General features: G+C 42.4%; 1 protein-coding gene across 1 annotated transcript in view; it reads right to left on the bottom strand.

Annotated features, from left to right (window-relative positions):
* Window positions 1–1,851: 1,851 nt before the first annotated feature.
* Window positions 1,852–19,000, bottom strand: part of LOC104403578 (microtubule-associated serine/threonine-protein kinase 2-like) — a 103,327-nt gene continuing 86,178 nt past the window's right edge. Inside the window, 9 exon segments of the mRNA XM_010011766.1 lie at window positions 1,852–3,929; window positions 4,629–4,816; window positions 5,034–5,170; window positions 5,929–6,051; window positions 7,505–7,731; window positions 9,457–9,672; window positions 12,946–13,250; window positions 14,458–14,612; window positions 17,095–17,204. Of these exon segments, the coding sequence (XP_010010068.1) occupies window positions 1,852–3,929; window positions 4,629–4,816; window positions 5,034–5,170; window positions 5,929–6,051; window positions 7,505–7,731; window positions 9,457–9,672; window positions 12,946–13,250; window positions 14,458–14,612; window positions 17,095–17,204 (3,539 nt within the window).

The following is a 19,000-nucleotide window of genomic DNA, read 5'->3' as shown; positions in this document are numbered from 1 at the left end:
CACACTCTTTTAAACATGTTAAAAAAGAAAAGCCCAAACCAAAACTTGGTCCAGAAATGAAATCCAAGCAGCCAAAATCAAGTATGTAATGGGGCGAGGGGGGGAACAATAGTTATACAGAAAGAAGCAAGGTAAGATTCCAGAGATTTTTGTGATTTGTGGATTGAGCTGAAATCAAGTTGAAAGAGTTGGAGGAAATATATCCCTATATAAAAACAAATTTGCACTTAGGGGAAAGCAAATCAAACCTTCAAGTTCAGAAAAAGCCAAGACATGAAGGCGGCAGCGGTGTAATGAAATCAGACCAACAGAGGCAGGTTTTAGCTTGAAATACAGTCGCACAGTCATTCTGCTTCTAACAGCATAAGCCAGTGAGCAGGATACTAGACCTTGCGGGTGATCCGCAGGGAGATACACTCAGACAAGACTAGAATAAAAGCTGAGCACAATCTGGGACAAATGATGGGAGTGTTCATTGAGAGGAACCTTTAATTGGATGAAGAAATGGCTCTACAGTGCTATAGGTATCACCGTTCGACACGTTTATCGGTGTATTATTATTGATCTAATCCTCAGCAAAGAGCACTGTTATCCAGAGTTGGTCACACTTAAAGCAAAGCAATGTCTAAACCTAAGAGCAGAGAGTAATTTCTTTAATGGAAAGTGACCTCAGCAGTGGAAATGATCTAGCTATCAAAGCTGAAATCTTAAAATATCACATGTGTTTTGAAGTCTGCTTGCAGCTTGTCCACAGAACTCGAGGAATCTGAACTCTTCAGAGGATTCTTTCACTTTTAAAACGGGCAGATTCGGAAAACTCAGCAAGTTTCCCAAGCCCCAATTCAGAAATGTTAAGGAACACCTTAAATCCCTACCTATTTAGATTCACCAAGAGAAGGAAAAGTCTCCAAAGGTCATTTATCATCGAGATAACTTTGCCCGAGACATACTGGAGAATACGCAACTACAGATTTCTCTACTTTAAAAGCAACCTACAAGGCACCCCTTTCCTGGGGTCATTTATTCTGAGGCAGGGCAAGTTGTGAATTGAAGCCAGAGAAAGATTAAACATCACTAAAATCATAAAAACAGAGGGAAAAGTTGCCAAGTTTCTCATAAATGATAAGTAAAAACAATCCCCCCCAGAACAGCTTACGGATTGGTGATTTCTCTTTCTGATAATACCATTGAAAACTACTTTTCCTGGGTTTAAAGAGCAGACAGGGATCTCTCTGTGTCTGACCCCTCCAGCCAAGTCCCTTGCCTCTGGATCCTCTAAGGACTGTGATGCACATGGTGACAAAGAGCTCGCACTTGCACTGAAGAGGTTTTGCAGTTCCAGAACAACCTGCGGGCAAGAGTAGTTTCTTCGCCTTGTCCAAGGACATCAGATTGTAAATGCAAAGAACAAACTTGAAATTTGTGAATTTCAATGGCATTTCAAAGAGAAAAGTGAAAAGCAGAAATTTAAAAGTAAGCTGCCCTTTTTGTACTCAGAACTTTTGGGATCTCAAATAAATGCAGGTTTAGAGGGAAGAGCACAACAGGCCCTAAACTCAGGTAAAATAAAAGGTCTGGAAGGGGAAAAGTAAAATAAAATAAATCAACAAACTGTTTCTTAAGCCCTGCTTTAAAGATACCCTGTTCTAAAGAGACCTCAAACAGCAAGCATTACTGTGTACAAAAATAGAATAGCAAGGATGAAAAAACACAAAAAACAGTATGAAAAAAACCCTCCCAAAAATAGATGTACACAAGTTCTATTTTATATTAGTGTATATTACAAAATTCAAACATGCAGTCTCTATTTTGAACGTAGAATGCTCCAGTCCACTTGTACCAGGGATGCTGCTATGTTTTCTTTACAGCATCATCATGTGACAGGGGAAAGTCTTGTATTTTTAACTGATTTCCAACCTCTTTGCTTTTCGCTTGTGTGAGAGTCCCTTCTTTTGAGGGCCTCGTGCTGCCATCTGGCAGAGGAGAAGCTCTCAGAGCTGCTTGTCCGACAGCGTGAGACAGCTCTTTCGATGGAGTGATTCTGCAGCTACCTCCCAACACTTCAGGTGCTTCAGCACTGCAAAAAGTTGCCTCCTTTTTTGCCACCACGGGACACGTTGCCTCCCTGGGCTTGGCTGAGTTTAATAACTCTGCACAGGATCTGCTCCTTGTGGTCAGACTGTCTGTGCTAGATAGTTTGGCTTTCTCTTGACACACTACTGCTTGTGAAGTTTCCTGTCTTTTTTGTTTCAAATCCCTCTCTTCTTTACAGGAGGCACCCAAATGGGGGAAATCCTTTCTCTTTTCCACCTCTCCAGAACCAGACATACTGAGCTTCAAAGGGCCCAACACACTCTGAGCTAGCGGCACTAACTGTGACACGGAGAGGGCTCTTTCGATAGCGCCGGGGATGAGAAGCGTGGAGGATACAGGACCCGCTGGGCTGGTTTTGCTGGCAGTCGGAGCACTCTCTGCCTGGGATGAGCTGGGTTGTTTTTCAGCACAAGGACTTTTTTGGGACATTCCACTCGCACTTCTAGGAGACAGAAATGCGGTGCTGTGCTGTTCTGCAGGCTGAAGGGTCTCCTTGCGATCCTTCTCACTGTGGTCCACAGGGCTTACCGAGGGAGGAGGGCTCACGCTTGCCGTGCACCACGAAGAAAGTGCCAGCAGAGGTTTGGAGTCCTGTTTTTTCTGGCTGCTTTCTGTTAGCAGAGGCTCTTTCAGGTCAAGCTTACTACATGAGGCCCCTGAAGAGTCACCTTCTTCAAGTTCCAGGAGTTTGATAGATGGGCACTGCATATGTTCTGTCCGACCTATTGGTTTTTGAGTACTTGTAGTTCTCCCTAGGTCTTTGATTGCTTCGGAAGATTTGTCTTTTGGACCAAAACACTCAAAAGTTTTGTTTTCTGGCAATATTTGTTCCTTTGCAGTTGTTTCTGATCTTAGTAATGGCTTTTCTGAATTAGCTAATTTTTCTGGAGAAGTTCTTGGGAGGACCCCTGATGGGGAAGGGTGCACATTGATTTGCATTGGTTCTGAAACAGGTTTGGCTTGTTGATTATTTCCCTTCTGCAAATCTTCTGTACCTTTTGGATCTTCGGGTAGAAAGGCATCATCTTCAATACTATCCTTGCTTTCCAATTTAGATGAAAACTTACTATCCTCATTAAAAGAATCCGAGCCTTGGTCTCCACTGTCAGGGGGCTTGTCGAGTCTTCTCCCATCCTGACTATCTTCTGAACCATCATCCGTTTCATCTTCAGAAGAATCTACTTCTCTGATGGCCTCTTGCTTTTGCAGAGACTCCCTCCTCTCCACCCTGTCCTGTCGGATAGCACCCAACTTCCGTGAACCCGGCTTCTGCAACATCCCTTTTTCCGCTAGCCCAAGTTTGCCGCCTGTTGTTTCGTTTGCAGATTCCTGTAAGCTCTGGAGACTAGGATCCCTCTGTAGCATCTCCTTCTTAAATTCAGAGTGTGAGATATCCAAGCTATGCTTACGTGAGGAAGCCAGCTTCTTCTCAGAAGAGGACAGCGAGGCAGCCAGTTTCTCAGCCGACTGAACTCTCTTTAGCAAAGGAGACCTAGGGGGCTCAGCACTTTTGGGGCGAGAAATCTGTCTCACCAGTGGTGGAGAGGAGTGTAGTTTTACTGGAAAAGACTGAATAATACTGGAGCTGCCAACTGAGTGTCCTGGTAAAGGAGATGGGGAGCGCTGCGGTGACGTGGACTGTGGGGTTGGTGATGGAGTGTGAGCTAGTGGTGACAGAGGGATGTTTCCTGCAGATTTACGCCTCGGAGATCTGTACTGCCTTTGAAGCTTTGGTGCTAGTCCATGCAGAGAGCTGGGGCGGATGTGTCCGGAGCTGGCTGGAGAATTGGGAACACTGGAACTGGGAGAGCTGCTCTGGGAAGAATTGCCACCAACTTAAAAGAGAAGAGAGAGGGGGAAAGAAAAGAAAAAAAAAAGACTAAGAACATTAATATATATTTGACCATTAGAACAAGTTATTGAAAGTAAGACATGCAAAATCAAGACAAAATGCCACGGTACCACAATACACTGCTGTAGTATTACAAGGTAATATTGCACGGCTTATGATGGAAAAATCACATCCCCAGAATATAGTAAGAAACACTGCTACCAGAACGTTTTTCCTGAAAAAAACCCTCAGAGCAGATAAACCAAGTGTTTCATTGCTATTCTCAAGACACAAATCTCTTTATTCCATCAGCTGATTCAATTTTCAAATAAAATTTTGCTATGTTGTTTTGATTCCTTTTCTCTGAACTAATACAGAAAATGTGTCAAACTGCTACAAAAACACTGCAACTTACAATAGACATTTGCATCAAAGTGAAGGGATGGTGAAAGGATGCTGTAGAACAGCAAACGCATTCTTAAAAGGATGTATGGATTTTCATTTTTAAGTGAATCAATGAAAAAGAATACATCCATCCTCAAGGTAATCGCCATCACAGCTGTTGTTTCACTTCACAAACAGACCTACGACTTGCTTCTGTGTATTTTACTTCAAAAATTTATCAGTAAGCACAAATCTTCTCCAAGGTTTTTCAGTTTGTGTGGATAGTCTGGGTTTGGTTTCCTTTGTTTCTTTTTTTTACCTGAGTGTACAGACTCGGGAGTGGATCTGTAACTCTGTGTTGGCGACCGAGGAGACAGGTTGTGAGTTGGAGAGCCAGGCACACTTTCTCCAGAAGACAGAGAACGGTTTAGTGAAGATAAACTCCGGCTGGTGTGAAGCAGAGATGCTTGTTTAGTGATCTTCCTCAACAAAGAACTCTTCTTCTTACTGTGGAAGAGCATTCAAAAGTTGCTTACAAGCCCAAATGATTTATTTACCTTTATTAGCATATTTCAGTCAATTTTATCGTATAGTTAGAAAAAGAAAACAAAAAGAACTAAAAGATGTATCTGCTGATATATATTATCTGAAAATTTATTTGACAAGATCTCTCTTACATTTGTTGGTTACCATTTAATTTTCAAGAAGAAACATCAAAACAAACCTTTCCTGACCATCCTTAGTTTTGCTCTTCTTGTTCCTACGAGCCATCTTGGATTTGTAGCTGGCTTTTCGGGCTGGACCAACTTTGATGGATGTATTCTCAAATGGTGTGGTGGAGATGGACACTTTATTTCCACTCTGTCAGGCACAAGACACAGAGGCATTGTTTAAAACATTGCTGTTTGAAGCAGATCTGCAGGCTAAGCAGGTAGGCTGCTAGTTTATTGCTGCCTGCCATTTTGTAATCCTCTGTCAAACTCCATTTTCCCCTTTGCATTTCCAGCTATCATTTATTAAGGAATTGCTGAGAGAGCCCTCTTTAGTCAGGCTTTCACAAATGATTAGCTCAGACCCCAGCTGGTAGGGTAAAGCTTCCCAGAGCAGATAGAACGCAGCATCTGACCTCTCCCATTGAGATCCCAACTGCCTCAATTTAATACTTGTAATACTTGGAAACTTGAACAAAGTGATATTCTGTCACCAATCCTATTCCCAGTGCTCTGACTGATGGCAGATGTGAGCATATCAGGCATCTATCATGCTTAATCTGCAACACAGAGCATGGCTTGTCTCACTCATCCTAAAAAAAAAAAGGAAAAAAATCCTTCTAAAATAATTTTTATTGTTCTTCTTTATTGCAACCGTGAAGAATTCTGTCTCTTGAAACAGTCCAAACCTTTGGATTTTATTTCTGTAAATGGATACAGCTCAGAGGAGGTATCAAAACACAAGTCATTTAAATGGATAATTTTAAGACCAACCATTACAAAGCTACTTTTAAATACCACTAGGTGCTGTGCACATACTTGTATTTCAGACAATGCCAATTAGACACATACAGCGTTTTAAACAAGCTGGCTCACACTTTCCAAGATGTAACAATGCTGAGTCCCTACCTTCAGAATCAGCTCCACCACTTCTGTGTGCACCAGTCCATTGACTGGCTCTCCATTGACGTGGGTTATCAGATCCCCTTCACGCAGACCTGCTTCATGCGCTGGGCCACCTTCCTCCACATGCTGGCAATGAGAAGGGAATGACTGATTTGAGAAGAGGAATGTACAAGATCGCTGAGCAGATCAGACTCAAATTCCGTCCATCTCATCTCATCTCTGCTGCAGCCACCATCAGTTGCTCCAAAGAAGGGTCAAAGAAACCACAGCCAAGCACAAAAATCTGCACTCTTCCACTCCTCCCCCAGCATCCTGCCAGTCTTGTCCCAGTCCATCTAGCCAGGATGGTTAAGCTGATCAAGAGACCAGCTCCTCTCAAAGCAAAAGGCTTAACACACTTCCAAAAATTTTCAGCACTCAGGAATGATAACCAGCTACTCTTGATATCCAGACAAACATTCAGTCTTTTTCAATTCTTATGCCATCTCAAATCCAGCATCCTTCCATTGACATGCTGGAACCCAAGGCAGCCAACGGTCTATTAAATAAGACTCTGTGTCATGTGTTTAGGGTGTCTATATTGCATCTTATCCCAAACAGTGCTTCTTTTTCCACTTTCCATCCTTTATTAACCTATCCAACATCAGACCTTTTCCCCCATGAACACACTGCCTTTCTCCATCACTTTACAGTAAGGAGACAGATATGCTTGAGAATACTGCAACTCTCCCTCTAGCCAGAAAAGACTACAAATCAGTGTCTTGGTAAACTCAGCATTTTTCAAGGAAAGCAGAGAGAAGCAAGGGAAAAATACAGCTTCAGTCATTTTCTAGATAAGAATGAGTGTTAAATAATGACCAAAGCATATGAAGTCCAAATTGTCTAATGAACACAGAGATACAAGGAGAAGAATGAACAACCTTTACCCTGACTCCATTCTCCCTAACTACACAATATAAACAATACTGCTTCGGGGAACGGCTCCTTCCTAGAAGTCATACAGGTTAACAAAAAAGGAACAGAGATCAAGTACCAGACTTAATGGGAAGGAAGAGATACAGACATGGAAACCAGACCTTTCAGCACAGCACAGCACAACACTAAGCCTAGAGCTGAATCCCTAGGCAATCAACATAGCAACAGTGATGCTTTAAGGCTTGTAATCAATTCCAAGAGACTGCTTGGAAAACCCCAGCAGACAAAAGTGGTAAGAAGCTGGCTATAATCACCAACACAGATCTGAATAAATTAGCTACAAGTGGCCCTCATGCAACAACCCCAATTAAGAGAAAGAGGGTATGTACATAGAAACATGCTTTAAAGTATGTGCTACAGGTGAAAGAAGGTGGATTCATGTAACCAGGGAAGAAAGAAAGAAAGAAAGGTTGCTGTGGTGCTGTGATGGACTTGAAAACTGCTACAGGTAAACCCCAAAGTTATTATTTATTTTGAAAGGGTTTCCCCCACCCCAAAAAGAAAATAGGGTGTCAAAATGCAACTTACAAAGCTAAATCCCACACCCCTGGCTAAATGCATTTCTGGCCCCAAGGGTACTCTTTTTAGAGAAGCAGAGACATACCCAGACCATGTGATGCACAGTGTAGATATCACTGTCACCCATATAGACGCGAATGGCACGGAGAGTGAAACCGTATTTCTTTCCAGCCCGATGGATGATGATTGGTGGTTTCAGGTTTGCAATAGCAGGAGAAAAGTCGCGGCTGGGTGAGGAGTCCCTCGAAGATGGGTTGGAGGATAGAGAATGAGGTGACATTGGACTGGCCAATGGAGAACACGTGTGGTGATCTACAGTGATGACACAAAGGTGGGCAAAAATTAGGAAAGCAAGCCTCCAAAAGAGAGAAAATTCTTGTTAGAGAACAGCTAGGAAAACACCTCTCCCAGTGTTCTTAAAGCTGCTGGTCTTCACCAGAGCTGGGTTTGCCTGCAGCTTCAACTAATTCATGCTTTGGAATATGAAAATCAACAGTGTTTCCAAAAAGCAGATTTGGAGGCATGTATTTAATAGAGCAGCACTGCTCGCCTAGGCTTATGGTTGGGTTACAGTGTTTACTTCTCTTTCAGGGATTTACAACCCATCATAAATATTTGCTCTAGGCACAATCCTGGAACATCCCCTTTTCAAGGTTATGACATATTATCCTTCTCCAAAAGATGAGGTAGTCTCTAGATCTTGGTGCAAGTTATATGTTGGTGCTGAGACGAATCAAAATCAGTTAGTATTCACACAAAAAATTAAATCAGTAGGCAGTCAGATAACAACTACATCTAGGTAGTTTTGATAGTGTTTTAAATTCACAGCTCTAAAAAATTAGCTACTGCAGGGACTCTATTACTGAAAAAACACCACCACAAGCGTATTTTAGTGTGTTTCCCAACTGAACAGCCAAGAGCTGGACTACCAGCTGAACTATCTGACCCTGCTTGCTCATGGAACAACATCCTCTTTTAAAAATACAAAGCAAATACAGAACTCTCATTTTAAAGTGAAGCTGGTCAACAACCCGAAGAGCAGGAATATTAAATGCAGCTGTAAAAGGTAATCTCTAATCCATTAAGAAACATCTGCTGAATTGCCCAGCACATATTTACCTGGAAGATGAGAGCAGCTCTGGAGGAACCTTTATTGGGTGATTAAATACACATTTTAGAGATTTTCATGAGGGAGTTTGTAGTTTGAAAAGCAACTGATACCCAAATCACCATGACAGTGCCAAGAAGCAGATGTATACCTGCCTCCAGCTCCTCATCTGAGAGGGGAAGGCACTGCTCTGCCAGCAGGTTCTGCTGGGTTGGCACTCATAGACCAGCTGCAATTCCCTCTTCCCACCTAGGCAGGAACAGGTACAGCCCTTGAAATACAGCACAGTCTTATGCTCTGGAAAAAGGGACAAAGTCCTTGTGGGGAGAGCCTCCAGCTGAACCGGTCTGTCTGAGCTTGGCATGGTTGGGCTCATTAGAATTTACCACCTGACATTAGGAATTGTCAAGATCTGGCTCTGCTTGGAGACAGAGCCGGGCCAACAAGGTAAGTTATTCAGCAATGACTCACCCACTTAAACATTTAATCTCAAACAAGTTATCTGAAACTTCCTGGTGCATGAATGCACCAGACACCTTCAGTGCCCACACGGCGCTGTATTTAGCATGGGACCCCCCAAAAATAGTACCTTGAGGGTTAAAATCATTCCGTATCTCTGTACCTCCTTGCTGCACCATTGTCTAGAGACCAGCTAGGAGCCAATTTAAACAAAACTAGGGAGAGAATAAGGCCCAGTTACCATTTGCAGAAGCTGCAGTCAGACCACACACACAACGCTCCTGTCTGTGGCAAAGCAGTACTCATTATCCTGCTGAGTAGTAAATATTAAACCGATTGTAAAAGTTAGATCTCTCCCCTCCTGCCAACGAGGGCATTATTCCAGATGAGCAAATGGGGGGGATCTGTCTGCACACCTTTTGTTCAGTGCTTGCAGATTCTGACAATGCCTCACCAGAGGCATTCCTTACCTGAGGGAATCAGGAGAGACAAGGCAGTAGCGGATGCTGATTTAATCACTTTATTGATAGGTCTTGAGGTACGTTTCTCCCCTGATTCCCCAGAGAGCAACCTGTGCCGTGCCCGCCGCACTGCCAAATCGCTGATGGCTTTTGGAGTGGTAAAGTCTGGGCCTTCATTGCTATTACTGCGAGCTCGTGGATCAGAGAAATCTGCAGTGCTCCCAGCTACAGTTTAAATTAAAACAGATTAGAACCACAGGGAATTCCTAACAGTCTATTCCCCTACAGGCAAAATACATTAAATCAAAGTCATGTTTACATGAAGTCCAAGAGTAAATTTTCCTAAGAAACCCCAGGGCTTGAATTTTTATTTACAGAAATGGTGTTATTCTGAATACAGAAAATTAGCAGCTTCTGTTCTGTTGGAAAAGCTCGCTAATGAAATCACATTGCTGAGTAGCAGTTACATGAATCCTAAAGCTGTGGTGCAGTTCTGCAGGCAAGTCATTTCAATGGGATCGTTCACAGATGAAAACAGCTTTATGGGAAGTGCTCCATTTTTACAACCAGCAAGAACTGTCAATCTTTAAGTTAAAACTGCCTGTAGTAGAAGAGTCAGGTTCTACCGGAGTTGCACATAAAAAATCCATTTTAAGAGAACACTAAAGTAGTAAAATCAGGGAAAGTAACAATGTGAATTACAAAGACAACCTTAATTTGCCCCCTCTGTGCACCATTGCAATTTAGTCTTAAATTACTTAACTTGATATAATCATATATAAAATGCAAAGTAATCTTGAAAATCAGACTGGGCATGTAACAATAGCAGATGCTGGGGGCTAAGGGTGCTGTACCCAAGCTCGGTGTCTCAGTTCCCCATCTGATACCTTCAAGGGGCTCTGCGAAAATACATTAATTAGAATTTACAAGGTGCTTAGAAATGAAAGTGATGAGCATCACAGCAAGTCCACAAGGGAAATTAATCATTCTGTCTTCAAAAGCAAATTTTAAGCAGCATGCAATAAATAAAGCCTAAGGGCCACATTTTGAGCAATGAGGACAGAACAAAACATTGATCATCGTTATTTAAGTGGGCACCACTGCTCTGCATACTAAGTAAAGCAGGAAGTACCATGAAAATAAAAATTCAAAGCACCATTCCCATAGACCTCAGTATGAGATGCCTGTTCAACATTTAACAGCCACAGAGTTTCAAATAAGGCCCCTGGACAATGAGGAACCCAGAATCAGAGGCTGCCTGTGAAAAGGCTGTGATATACATTAGCAGAGCACTTCAAGACAGTGACAGGAATTAAATTCCTTTCTTGCAACTCCCTGCCTTTAACTTAACTTTGCAGACTGGGGACACTGAAGCAATCGTATCCCTGAATCCCAGATTAAAGAGTGCTCTAATGCATTAGACTCAGGGGAGCAGGCTGCCCAGGGAAGCTTCATTTTTGCTTATTTCAACTTGTAGATACTTGTATTTGTAATTAAAGTGCTCTTGCAATTTTTAATAGCATGTTTCTGGTCTTTTAGTATGAAATTGAGAAACTAAGGTTCCCCTATGGCACCTATGTCATCCAAGTATGTGGTAGCTTACTTCCTTCACCCCTACACCCCCTGTCACAGGTTAATGGAGTACAGGATGGCAGCACTGGGCCTGTTCTGGAAGGATAAGCCGAAGCGGAAAATGGGACAATTTTGAAGGAATTTCACAGACTGGATTGCAGAAGAGGAATAATGAGATGTGGGGTTCTTTGGCTTTAGTCTGGAGATGAATTTCCTCTAAAGCATCTCCACCTTCTGCTATCAATCCACCATCACATCTGCACAGCGCCCTTCACTTTGTCCTTGTCCAGTCTTGCAGCCATCCTGACTCCTTGACCAGTACCCATTTCCTCCCCTTTCCATCCTCAATGCATCCACAATTGCTTTGCCTGCTTGTTCCCAGTTCCTCCCACCAACTTGTTTCTTAGTTTCTTACCCAGCTAATCCTTGTTCTTTAACACTGTGATCTAGTTCTTCTCATAAATATGCCTTTCTTCTCAAATATAACCATAGAATCTCAGAATGGTTTGGGTTGGAAAGGACCTTAAGATCATCTAGTTCCAAACCCCTGCCATGGGCATGGATGCCTCACACTAGACCATGTCGCCCAAGGCTCTGTCCAACCTGGCCTTGAACACTGCCAGGGATGGAGCATTTACCACTTCTCTGAGCAACCTGTTCCAGCTCCTCACCACCCTCACAGTACAGAACTTCTTCCTTATATCTAACCTGAACTTGCCCTGTTTAAGTTTAAACCCATCACCCCTTGTCCTATTGTTACAGTCCCTGATGAAGAGTCCGTCCCCAGTATCCTTGTAGGCCCCCTTCCGATATTGGTAACTGCTCTGAGGTCTCCACGCAGCTTCTCTTCTCCAGGCTGAACAGTCCCAGCTCTCTCAGCCTGTCTTCATACAGGAGGTGCTCCAGCCCTCTTATCATCCTTGTGGCCCTCCACTGGACTTGCTCCAACAGCTCCATGTCCTTATGTTGAGAACACTAGAGCTGAACACAACACTCCAAGTGAGGTCTCACGAGAACAGAGTAGAGGGGCAGGATCACTTCCCTTGACCTGCTGGTCACGATTCTTTTGATACAGCCCAAGATATGGTTGGCTTTCTCGGCTGCAAACCAACCTGTCAACCTTCCATTCAACCCATTGGTCCAAATCTCTTTTTTTTCCCCTCATTACTGCTTCCCACCAGTTCCTGGCTGTTCCTCTGTTCTCAGAAACAGGCAGTTTTGTCCTCTGCCTTCCCAGTGACCAGGAGCACCCAGCACCCAAAGCAACCCTGCACCAAAGCAACCCAGGCCACCACTGCAGGGAAGGTCCAGCTCAGCCCAGTGCTGGAGAATGGCCCTGGGACAGTCAAAGCTTCTGAAAAGTCAAACACTAACTACTAAGACCCACTTTACTAAACTTAGGATGCAGTTTTTTAAGCCTGCAACTTGGCTAAATTTTGGGATATTTGGCTGACATAGCAAGTAGCACGTCCCTGACACAAATCCCACTCCCCCAGCAAATTTCAAGTTTCTGCTTCAAAAGCTCTGGATATATAAAACCACAGGAAACAGGGATCTGTTAATGTGGCTGACACCCATATTCTCCAGCTCCAACTCAGCGGTGATCTGCTCTGACAAATGCTTAAAATAATGTTGCCTTAGGCAAGCACACAGTGGTTGTAGGGACACATAGATCATATGGGTCTCAAGCATGAGAAGACCTGAATAATTTGGAGTGCCAGGACTGAAATATAAGATGTAATTTTGAAGAGATTAAACCACTGATGTTATTTCAAAGTCAAGTACATCCACAAAACTATACTAAAATAAACACTTTGCATGAGACATTTACATCATCTACCATCCAGATCTACAGTTTTACAGTTAATGTCTGCAAGCTAACAGGGCTTTCTTGGGGACCACAACACCATCACACCAAGCACATACCTGTCAACGTTGAGGCGCTGCTGACAGCCGTGGAGGGGGTGGTGGGTCCAGCATCACCTTCTAGCTGCAGCTCCTGCTCCACAGGCTGTTCTGGAATGGGAACGGGCAGCCCCTCCCGCGACTGCACGGTGGATAACAGCATCCCCTCGGACTGGGGCCTTTTGAGAACAGTTCCCTCATCCTCAGTAGAAATGGCAAAACGGGGCATATCAAGAAGCCCCGAGCAGCGTCGGCGGACGGTCAGGGGTGGGCTGGAGTCACTCTCCGTGTGTGAGGATTCAGACATAGACAAGCGCTTCCGCAGTCTAAGGGAAAAACCAAGACCAAGCCCCTCAGTCAAGTTAGGAGGATAATGAACTTTAAAGGGTGAGAATAGCCCACAGACCCAACTCACAAAGTTAGAGCCAATTCAGGGTGAAGTTAGGATACCAAGCTACATCATTAGGACTTAGAATAGCAAAGGCTTGGGGCATCACCTGAGCTTAAATTTCCAATATATGCCATTGTTAAGCTTCTAAGAGAGGAAGGAATAATACCAAAGAAAAGTACAGTTCAATGAAGATGATACTAAAGATTATAAAAATCACAATTACAAAATGCAAATCATCATCCATATTCTTTTTGGAATGACATGAATTTTTCTTTCAAAGTTGCTGTGAATTTGAAGCCAGGAAGGCCTGATGCAAGATGCACATGAGTTAAGAGTGTAATCTATAACTTTTTTCTTTTTTTAAACCTTTTAATGCCAAACAGGAGTTACATAAAATGTGACATAAGCATTTTTTAAGGAAAATTTGACAATTATTTCAGTAATGCTAGAAACATGGTGGATACCCAAAGTCTGCGTATTAATATATTTTACTGACATATTTTACTAATTTTTTATCACAACACAAGGGGTTTTTGGATATTCTGAACTTTAGACATTTTGGACTTTCCTAATATTTTCTTTCATTTGTGACAAATGGTAAAAGTCTGGCCACACCACACTGTGGATTCACTGATGTTTTAGAAAAAACTGCTGTTGGAACATCTCCAATGTAACTAGTTGTTCCATAGATTAAAGCTTTGCTTAAGGTTACAATTCCTCTACATTCATTCAAAGTATTTGCTATAAATTTAGGAGATGTTAGTACTTAACACGATACATTTAAGGACCACATCACTTCCACATATTCATTTTATGACAATGGTGGTGAAACACTGGCACAGGTTGCCCAGAGAGGTGATAGATGCCCCATCCCTGGAAACATTCAAGGCCAGGCTGGACAGGGCTTTGAGCAACCTGGTCTAATGGAAGGTGTCCCTGCCCATGGCAGAGGGGTTGGAATTAGATGACCTTTAAAAGTCACTTTCAACCCAAACCATTCTATGAATTTCAGCTATTTATTCCAGGCTTCAGCTGTGAAAATACATCATATGAAGCATTCCTGACCTAACACTGGTCATACAAAGTTTTGGCACAGGTCAGATGCTACGAGGACTCAGAAGACTTGGTTCTACAGAACTTACATTTCAGGAGATCCAATCACCCAGCTGCGGTCTCGGCTCTTCAAGCCACCAAGACTGTCCAATCGGTCATCTTTTTCTTCGCTCAGACTCCGTTTAGTTGGTGGCGGAGTCTTCCTCTCTTCATGGATAGAAAGACGTTCCATGCTGCTGTACACCTGCATATAGCAAAAGATCCTTCTATATAGAGAAAACAAACCTATGCAGCCTTTTCTGATGAAGGGGCATAATCTCTTCTCAAAACGGAAGATACTCCCAGAGAGCATGAACTTGGCAACGTTCTTTGACTAAATAACACGGTGCAGACGTGACATGCTCCAAGTGTGCCAAAGACAAAAAGGCAAACTTCAGAAACACTGAACATGCTTTTCTACAACAGCATCCAACACCTCTCCTCTGAAAACAGCCCAACACACCATAGAAATACTTTCTGAAACTACTTGATTTTTGTTTTTAACCATTCTCAAACCTAAGAGGAGATATTGCTAAAGCAGGCTCCACAAATCTTGAAGGCTGGCATCTGGATCTTGAAATCTTGCTGCACAAATTCAATCTGGTGATAGGCATCATGCTCATGACCCCATTTCATTATCATCAGTCTATCAGCATTGCCCCAAGCTTATTTCAGAACAAAAAAGTCCTGTCCTCCTCAAGGAATCTACTATAATGCTGACAGCTTAATGAAAGTGCCTTTCTTGGTTTTACAGCCGTCTTTAAATAATTAAATGATTAAGCAAAAAAAAAAATCCATCCTTTTAAAACTACACTTGACTGTGGACCTAATTTACATAAGAAGAGATTAATGAAAATAATGTTATTAAAAATTCAGAGCATCAACAAGATAACTATTAATAAATCATATGGCTGAATTGTCAGACAAGAATTTCAAAATATAATGAGCCTTTTATGCCTCCCACATTACAAATGCTGTATAATTTTCCAGGTCTTAGAATAAATTCATTAAAAGTGAACTTTTTCTCTTTGTGGCAAAAACACTGAACCCTAAAGAAAAGCTTCAGTCTAGCAGATGAATAATACTCATGGTGAGAAAAGGCAGAAAAAAAGAAACCCTTACGTACTCACAAGAACTTTTTCAAAACCCCAACTAATCCTTAAGTCCAATTTTGAACATACTTTTGGTAATGCAAATCAGGAGCAACTCCTTAAAATTAATGGTAACTGTTACTTAAACCACTGTAGCCCAGCTAAGGACAAAGAAGAACAAACTGGTGCTTCAAAACTGATTTCAGTAGCACAAATCTGGAGGAATTGTCATGAAAACCTGAAATATCTTTCAGAGGTCCTAAGTAAAATTCCTACTCCCATCTCATTAAGAAGAGGAAAAGACAATTCATAGAGTGACCTGACCTCAAAACAGCATTTCTTCTCCCTTTTGCCCCTCACCAAACACACTTTATTTTATCCAAGCTAACAGTGGTTTTGTACTACTCTGAAGTGTCCAGAATTCCAGCTTTTTATTTCCAACCACCTGAGTAAAAATAAGAGACCTGAACCACCCGCACAGACATAGAACTGAATCCAGAAAGCATGGCTAGAGGGGACCTCCTCAGGGATTTCTCTCCATCTCCCCATCTCAAAGCAGAATCATCTCTCTTCTAACACCTGACAGATGTTTCCTTAACCTGTTCTTAAAAGGCACCAGAGATGGAAATTCTACAAATTCCCCAGGCACCTCAGGTCAGGGCTTAATTGTTCCACATTGGAAATTACTTCTTACAGTCTATCCTACACATCCTTTGTGCCCATCATTTCATATCAGGTCTGTGTAGAACAGGAAGACCAATGTACTTTCATTCTAGCAGTTATGTATTTGGAAACACATTACGTTTTATGTTTTGTAGATCTTGGATCATTCTTGTTGCTTTCCTCTTGACCTTCTTTTACTGGTCCCAGTTTATTTTCAATAACGTTGCCCAGAACAGGACAGAGTACCCCACCTGTGGCCTTCCTACCACTAAGCAGATGGAAAGGATTTCTTCATTTTCTTTGCAGAAAATAGTCATGCTTTCCCAGTATGGCAACTGTCTTTTTGCTTCATCAATTTGGCACATCTAACTCATGATACGCTACATGCCCAGATCCTTCTCTTTCAAACTGTGACCTCACCTTTTGTTCCTCAGGCTGTATTTGAGACAAAAAAAGACAGCAGAGGTGCAAGCTTCACCTGTGCTCTTACTACATGGGATCTCTTTGATTTTAGACCCCTATTCCAAAACACCAGAATCAATTTTCATCCTAATACCACCTTGTTAGCTACTGGAAGACCCTTTCAGAATGACACTGTTCAAAGAAAATAAGCTTTGGACACTCTCTATGCCAGCAACCAAGTCATTAGTAAACCCATCAAACTGTATCGGATGCAGAAAAGACCTCTGCAGTACCCTGCATATTAGTGAAACATTAAGAAATACAAAACCTTATTCTCCCATTATTCTGGTACTCACCTTCTAATAGGCCACAGATTATCACAGAATAAACAATGTATACAGCTTTTTCTTTCCTCAGCATATACTAAACACCAAACATACCATCTGTAAGATTAAAATCTACCTGATATGAAGCAATGAAGCTGTGTTCCTCTCTAGATTTTTATCTTTCAACAAGCTAGTGTGCTCCTACCTTGCTGAACCTCGGCGAGCATGAGGAAAACTGCCGAATTTCCACGTGATCATCATCATTAGTGTCCTCCTCTTCTTCCGAATCCAGGTGTTGGTACCGTTCTGATCGGGCTGTGAACAAGGCATCGAACATGCCATCAGTGCAGGGACTATTGGTAACTCTTGCACCTCAAACATTCCTACTCGTCTGTTCACCAAGAATTTTTAGTGTTTATACACCATACAGGCTATTTTCCTTAATAATGAAACATACCCAGCCAGTTTTGCTCATCCTGTACAGGTATTAGTGAAGAATACCTCCTTGCTACTAAATTTATCTTATATCATCAGCTGTATTATATTCTAAAAGCAGCTGGTACTCAGCAGGTGTCTAATCCTGCTGACCCTTTGCGGTAGGGATATTTCTTCCCTACAGCAATCATATGGAAGGAAACACGGAAACAATTCATCGTCCCAGTTTCCAATAGATAGCTTTTTGATTACACAAAGTCTGTCCTGCAAACAAGCTTTCTTTAAAAAAAATAAAAATATTTACCCCTAAAATATTTCCTCTTCTCTCTCCTACAACTAGAAAAAGGATTAGATTTTGTGAAAGAAAACAGGCAAGCAGCCAATCTGCAAAGCTATTTTTTAATGTAAAAATCTAAACTGCCTCCAAAGAGATTTTGTGCTTTGAGATTTGCAGCACTGGATTTCTAAGCCAGCCACATTGGATTTTGAGGGGTGGGTGTTAATAAGTTTGGCTACAGAAGGCTCATAGCTATACTGAGCCAAATTTGCTGCACTGTATCAGCCAGAAAGCTACTTTTATAATTTTTCAAATTTTCTGCATTAGGTTTTATAACAGCAACACCAACTCTTATCAGTGTCTATGTGAGATATTCCCTGACGTAAGAATTCCAGCCTTTATAAAGGATTCACATCAAAGTCACCCCGATAACCTGCTAAGCATGCCTGGGCACTTGGGGAATTTGCCATCATTCCTACTTGAGAGACCCAATGATTTGCACCACTGAACATTATGTGGTGCTTTTACCCACCACATCCATTCACGGATGCTGCACTGTGCTTCTCCCAATCACTGACCCAATTCAGTGACCAGAGCTCAAGTATCAATGTTCAGTAAGCCCAGTTAGTGGTGGGAACACACCACCACCTTGGTTCCTACATGTATGTGGTACCAATATGACCTCAATCTATGTAAAACATGTGACAGCCCCTCTGCACAGCTTGACTCAAATTGCTCTCTGCAGCAAGTATGTGGAGATTTATCAAATTATCTTTCTCTCCATCCTCCCCCTCACCTAAAAACCTATTCGCCAACTGGAAGAGCACTATCTAAACCAGATCAGTGCTTCTGCAGTGTGGCAGCATAGGGCTTGCAGGCAGGTTGCTCTCTCCCTCTCTCCCTGAGCACGGCACAGGAGCAGAGCACAGATGTGCTTCACATGCAGTCAGCCAGTCCCATGGGCCCAGGAGAAGGATGGAAGAGATTCCACTGAAGTAAGGCAGAAATTTCCATAGTTCAGGGAACTTGAATAGCCTAGTATCATCCTGTGCTGCAGCTGGAGTTGGGGAGAGACCCCCCCTCCCTGACCAGTGACAAGCCCAAGCCCTTTCCACCTGCTGAGCTCCCCAAGTCAAATGAGGAAAGCTGGGGAACAGAGGCTCTGGGCACAGAGACTTCTCCATCCCTCACATGACACTCCCCCCTTCTCTCCCAAGAGCACTGACTCTGTCTGGTGCTTATCTGGAAATACCAGGAATCCTACATAGCACTGATACCATGGCAGTTCCCAGACATTTATACACACAAGACAGGCACTTCACTTCATATCTCATTAGAGTTAGTAATACTAAAATAAGGTGATACACTTGCAGTGAAAATAATTTAAATTATTTTAAAT

This window comes from Nestor notabilis, unplaced genomic scaffold, assembly GCF_000696875.1.
Source record: "Nestor notabilis isolate BGI_N333 unplaced genomic scaffold, ASM69687v1 scaffold19233, whole genome shotgun sequence".
NCBI lineage: Eukaryota > Metazoa > Chordata > Aves > Psittaciformes > Psittacidae > Nestor > Nestor notabilis.
Note: the sequence above shows the minus strand (reverse complement) of the source record. Positions and strands in the feature narration are given on the sequence as shown.